Raw genomic sequence first — 6,381 nt, forward strand, 5'->3', positions numbered from 1 at the left:
AGATGTGGCCTGTGATTCCTGCACTGGAAGAAAACTGAAAGCCATCAAGTCCTGTTTAGTCTGTCTGGCCTCCTACTGTGAGAAACACCTTCAGCCTCATTATGAAGTGGCTCCTTTAAAGAAACACAAGCTGGTGGAGCCGTCCAAGAACCTGCAGGAGAACATCTGCTCTAAGCATGATGAGGTGATGAAGATGTTCTGCCGCACTGATCAGAAGTGTATCTGTTATCTCTGCACTATGGATGAACATAAAGAACATGAAACAGTGTCAGCTGCAGCAGAAAGGACTGAGAGGCAGAGAGAGCTGGAGGAGAGACGAGGAAACATCCAGCAGAGAATCCAGGACCAGGAGAAAGATGTGAAGCTGCTTCAGCAGGAGGTGGAGGCCATCAATCGCTCTGCTGATAAAACAGTGGAGGACAGTGAGAAGATCTTCACTGAGCTGATCCGTCTCCTCCAGGAAAGAAGCTCTGATGTGAAGCAGCAGATCAGATCCCAGCAGGAAACTAAGGTGAGTCGAGTCAAAGATGTTCAGGAGAAGCTGGAGCAGGAGATCACTGAGCTGAAGAGGAAAGACGCTGAGCTGGAGCAGCTCTCACACACAGAGGATCACAACCAGTTTCTCCTCAACTTCCCCTCACTGCCAGCACTCAGTGAGTCGACACACTCATCCAGCATCAACATCCGTCCTCTGAGACACTTTGAGGACGTGACAGCAGCTGTGTCAGAGCTCAGAGACAAACTACAGGACATCCTGAGAGACATATGGACAAACATCGAACTGATGATCCCTGTGGTCGATGTTTTACAACCAAAATCAGAATTAGAACCAAAGAACAAAGCTGGGTTTTTAAAATATTTACAAGAAATCACTCTGGATCCAAACACAGCAAATAGGAAGCTGGTATTATCTCAAGGAAATAGAAAAGCAACATTAATGGAACAACAACAGTCTTATCCTGATCATCCAGACAGATTCACTAATAGTGATCAGGTCCTGAGCAAAGAGAGTCTGACTGGACGTTGTTACTGGGAGGTGGAGTGGAGAGGGGAAGGAGTTAATGTTGCAGTTTCATACAATAATATCAGCAGAGCAGGACGGTCAAAGGAATGTTTATTTGGATTTAATGACAAGTCCTGGTCATTACGCTGTGACACAGAAAGTTACACTTTTTATAACAGTGGAGTTAAAACTCCAGTACCAGGTCCAGTTTCCTCCAGAATAGGAGTGTACCTGGACCACAGAGCAGGTATTCTGTCTTTCTACAGCGTCTCTGGTACCATGACTCTCCTCCACAGAGTCCAGACCAGATTCACTCAGCCTCTACATGCTGGGATTCAGCCATGTTATGGATCCACTGCTGAATTCAAGAAATTAAAATAGAAATCACAACACCAAACATATTTATTTTATTATCTGAGGGGAATAGAAAAGTGGCTTCATTGGAAGAACCGTCATTTTCTATTGACCTAGATTTATTGATTATTATCAGGTTCTGAGCAGAGACCATCTTACTGTACATTGTTACAGGGAGATGGAGTGGAGAGAAGAAGTTATTTATACAAGAAAAGCAGCAAAGAGGGAAAGTCTGAGGAATGTACATTTTCAAATCTTAGCACTATGTTGTCATGTAGAAAGTTTCGAAGTATGTAACAACTTTGTCAACACTGTTGTATAAGGTCCACCAGGTATTATGTTTCTACAGCTTCTCTGAAACGATGACTATCTTCCACAGAGTCCAGACCAGATTCACTCGAACATTACTTATTTGGGTTTGGCCTTACTTTTATGGAGACTCTACTAAGTTCATTAAAACTAGAGTCAACAATGATCTGAGGTTCAGTTGTTTAAAATATTTATTTTAGTTTCAGTTTCTTTAGAGAGTTAATTGTTGTCATTGCTTCACTGCTCAGAGATCAGAGCGCTGTTTCACAAAGTGGGATTACGAAATCCAGGGTAAGAGATAGAACCAGGTTTGACATAGCGCCATCAGTTCATCCTGGTTTTATCCGTTTCACAAAGACTAAGCTACATTCAGAACGTGCAACTACGTCGAGCCAGGCTTAAGTAATACAGGTGAACAGATTTCTTCAGCAGACCAATGAGATCAATCCGATTCATTGATGCCACACTAGATAAATTGCATGTCATATCTCACACTAGATGAACAACTGCTTTTGATTGAGAATTATGAGGATTATGAGGAACTGAAGCACACCATAATAAAGAAAAAAACACTGCTGCTACTTTATCAAACAATAACGGATTGATTAAATTCATAATTAGCCCAAAATATACTTTCTCAACTATTCTTAACTATAAAATGTCAATCATATCTGTCATTTGCTCAAGTGACTTTAAGTCAACCGTGGAAGTCAACATTATAACGTGTGAATCTAACAGTAGATTCAATAATGTTACTGTGATGATCCGTGTTTCTATGTGTTTATTTTGAGTTTTTTCTGTGTGGTCCTGTTCCCTGTGTGTCTCTGTCTCTGCGTCTTCCCCGTTGATTGTTCCCAGGTGTGTCTCGTTCCCTTGATTACCCCTGTGTGTATTTTGTCCCACCTGTTGTCTGTGTTCTTCGTCGGGTCCTTTTCTAACGTATGTCAAACGTACGTCTTTGTCTACGTCCGTCTGTCCGTCGTCTCAGTTGTACTGATTAAGTCCTGGTCGGCGTTAGCTCAAGTGTTTTCAGTCTTTGTATTCAGTTGCTACCGGTCTTTAGCTGTGTGCTAACTTCTCCGCCGTGCCGCCCGTCTTGGACTGCTGTGACCATTATTATTAAAATCATCTTCATCTTCAACTTAACCTGGGTCTCTGCGTTTCTCCTCACCACCACCCTTACGACAGTTACTCTTTTTTGTTCTACATCTTATCAATATTTATACAGAACAAACATAATAACAAGTCAAGATTAAATATAAGAACATTTGCAGTATCTGGGAACTATGTGGACAAAATATTGACTACAATGTGCAAACTAATGCACATAACTAATTATGTGCATTAGTTAACTAATAACTAATATCTGACAAGGTATAAGACCTGAATAACTTTTAGTTACTTTTACTTATTGTCAACTTCATGTTTGAATTGTTATGCTTTTGTTTTGAATGGACAATTTCTTGTTTAGCTATTAGTGTAAAGGCTACTTAATAGCAATCAAAAGACAGAAGTTGTAACGGAGTATATAAAATGCATCATATTAGCAGCCCTCTTGATGGACTGAAGGAGTCTATCTTTATGATGTAAATAAGTACTGCTTTTAAATATTGTGTGATATGCCAGAACTAAAGCTAATTTACTACAGTTTATTTTAGGTTGAGTTAAAATTAATCAATGAAATATGTAAAGTATGCCACTACAAATATGTTATGACTTGATTACAATATATTTGTTTCTTTGTGGCCCATTTGTCTAATAAAAAGGCCTTTTAATTAAGCCATGATATCTGGAAATTCCTGGATTAATCTGCTATCTCAGTTAAAGCCCTCTGCTGTATTTATGAGTCTATTTTGTCTTCCTGTTTGTTGTTTTATTGATGTTGGAGTGCTTTGTGTACTGCCTCTTCCTGATTCTGTTCAGCCACGGAGGCTATCACTGCTGAGGATGACTTTGATTTTCCTAAAATAATTACATTTACATTTATTGCTTTGTCAGATCAAATGTTGTTCAGATCCATGTGTAGATGAACTGTAATTAGAAGTATAATTATCATCATCAGTCAGGACAGTCTTTATTTTACTGGACAAATATAAGATTCTCAATTAAACTGATTGTAGGAATGAATCAACAAGATCAGAAAATTGCTTAACTTTACTGGGTGAAAAATTCTGATATATTTGGGTTCAACTGAAATCTTCAGACTGCGTTCAGTCAGACACTACAAGCTTGATATTTAAAACTGAAATCTACCAAGTTGATGTTGAGTGAAAAGTTTTTTGTTTTTATTAAAAAGATTCACAAGACTTCAGAAGCAGAACAGTATATCAATTTTTGTATTCATTAACCTGAAAACATGACTCACAAATCAAAACGTTAAAGAAAATTGTGGTAGAATTGCTCAATATAAACAGATAAATATTTTTATCCTTGTGTTCCTCTGTTGTTTCTGGGTATATATTTTCTATGTTATGCATTTGATCACCATGAATAATAATGTCACTTTTACACTTTCTTGATGATGATTATTGCAATAAATACATAAAACACAACTGAATGGCTGTTCTTTGAATACATGCAGAAAAATGCTGTTAGACGTTGTAATGTACGCTTTAATCTTTACTCAGAGAAAAAGTGTGCTGGTGCCTATCTCCAGCCAACGTTCCGGGCGAGAGGCGGGGTACACCCTGGACAGGTCGCCAGTCTGTCGCAGGGCCCCAATTATAACACAATGACTAAAATGAAATTAAACAGATGGATGTATCATAATGATTTTAAAGCATCAGGTGTGTAATTTTCCATCAATACCTCTTCAGTAAGCACTACCTTATCATGGAGTTCACTCTGCAACAACAACAACCTCTGTCCTCTAGAATACCAATAACAGCAGTAAAAGCCACTCCCATCTGTCAGGTAAACAGATGGGAGTGGCTGATTGCAGCTCCAGCAAAGGTTCGTGTTACATGCTCATTTCCCTAAAGGAAGAGTCACCCAGTATTACTGGAACGCTGCAGCAGAAAGATCAGATGGATTCTGCTAAATTAACTTGCTGTATCTGTTTGGATCTCCTGAAGAGTCCGGCTACTATCCCCTGTGGACACAGCTACTGTATGAACTGCATCAGATCTTGCTGGGATCGGGAGGATCGAAAAGGAGTCTACAGCTGCCCTCAGTGCAGGAAAAAGTTCCCAACGAGGCCTGGCCTGGTGAAAAACATTGTGTTAGCAGAGTTGGTGGAGGATCTGAAGAAGATTGGACTCCAAGCAGCTCCGGCTGGTCACTTCTATGCGGGACCTGAAGACGTGGCCTGTGATGTCTGCAGCGGGAGGAAGAGGAAAGCTGTCAAGTCCTGTCTGGTCTGCTTAGCCTCGTTTTGTGAGAAACACATCCAACCTCATTATGAGTCTTCTACGTTTAGTAAACATAAACTTGTTGAAGTTTCAGCGAAGCCCCAGCAGAACTTCAGCTCTCGTCATGATGAGGTGAGGAAGATTTTATTTGATAAATATAAAAGAGATCTAAATGCAGCAGAAAGGACAGAGAAGCCAGAGTTTGAGGTGATGCGACAACAACTCAAGCAGAGATTTCAGAATCGAGAGAAAGATGTGAAACTGCTTCAGCAGAAGATGGAGGGCATCAGCGTCTCTGATGATAAAACAGAGGAGGACAGCAAGGCGTCACTTCCCTCCTCTGACAAAAAGAGGGTGAAGAGCAGACCTTTATCGGTGCCGCTACCTCCTGGTCCAGACCCAGTCCCAGCTGGTGGTGTCTCTCCAAACATAAAGAAACTGATCAAAAACTTCAACAAAGACAAACCAGCACCTGTTCCCACCTCCACTGCAACAAAGATTTGTGGGAAATGTGGCAAGGATCTGTCCAGCACTAAGCCAGCTTTGAAGGCAATGGGCAAACTCTTCCACCCCAGCTGTTTCTGCTGCAAGAGCTGTCATCGCCCCCTGCAGGGCATGCAGTTCTATGTCAAGGAAGGCTCTCCAGAGTGTAAACGTTGCTACGTGACTTCCCTGGCTTCCTGCTCTCAATGTGGAGAGAAAATCACTGACCGTATCCTGAAGGCCATGGGAAAGTGCTTCCATGTCCGATGCTTCCTGTGCAGCACCTGCTCCTGCACACTGGATGGACTCCCATTTATCGCAGGTGAAGACAACAAGCCCTACTGCGTACAGGATTACCACCAGCGTTTCTCTCCTCAGTGTGAAACCTGTAAAGAACCCATTGTTCCGGCTCCGGGAAGTGAAGAAACTGTGAAACTGGTGGCTCTGGGGAAGAACTACCACATCAAGTGTTACCAATGCGAGGACTGTGCTCGTCCATTTTCATCTGAAGTAGATAAATATCAAGGTCATCCTGTGGATGGCAGGATTCTGTGTACTAAGTGTCACACCAAGAGGACCAAGATGTGATTGGCTGATGCAGGATCTTTAGGTTGGACCAAATTTAAAAGCATCTGTATTCAATGAATCCCTTGTTTTCCCTTCACACACAAAAAAAAATCTTTGACAATTTCATGTAGTCCACAGCAGGTTCTGTACTGAATTAATGCCTCTTTTTACAGGTCTCTTATGTAGGTCTTCCAACCAACTTTGCTATTTAAAGTACAGCATTTTGTAATGCACTTCATAGATGTTTGAATACAAATAATTGTTTTCGAATTTCAATTAGTCATATCCAATAATTTGTGTTCAGATGAGGCTCAT

At 40.9% G+C, this 6,381-nt stretch overlaps 2 protein-coding genes across 2 annotated transcripts in view; both read left to right on the forward strand.

Annotated features, from left to right (window-relative positions):
• Window positions 1-2,513, forward strand: part of LOC106963275 (tripartite motif-containing protein 16-like) — a 6,544-nt gene extending 4,031 nt beyond the window's left edge. The window contains exon 2 of the mRNA XM_015058105.1: window positions 3-2,513. Coding sequence (XP_014913591.1) covers window positions 3-1,384 — 1,382 coding nt within the window. The 3' untranslated portion in view covers window positions 1,385-2,513. The remainder of the gene's footprint in view (window positions 1-2) is intronic.
• A 2,126-nt stretch (window positions 2,514-4,639) lies between these two features.
• LOC106963279 (tripartite motif-containing protein 16-like) overlaps window positions 4,640-6,381 on the forward strand; it is a 17,892-nt gene continuing 16,150 nt past the window's right edge. The window contains exon 1 of the mRNA XM_015058110.1: window positions 4,640-5,148. Within this exon, the coding sequence (XP_014913596.1) occupies window positions 4,693-5,148 (456 nt within the window). The 5' untranslated portion in view covers window positions 4,640-4,692. The remainder of the gene's footprint in view (window positions 5,149-6,381) is intronic.

This window comes from Poecilia latipinna, unplaced genomic scaffold (genome assembly GCF_001443285.1).
Source record: "Poecilia latipinna isolate Pla-1442-1.1 unplaced genomic scaffold, P_latipinna-1.0 Scaffold1516, whole genome shotgun sequence".
NCBI classification, from domain to species: domain Eukaryota; kingdom Metazoa; phylum Chordata; class Actinopteri; order Cyprinodontiformes; family Poeciliidae; genus Poecilia; species Poecilia latipinna.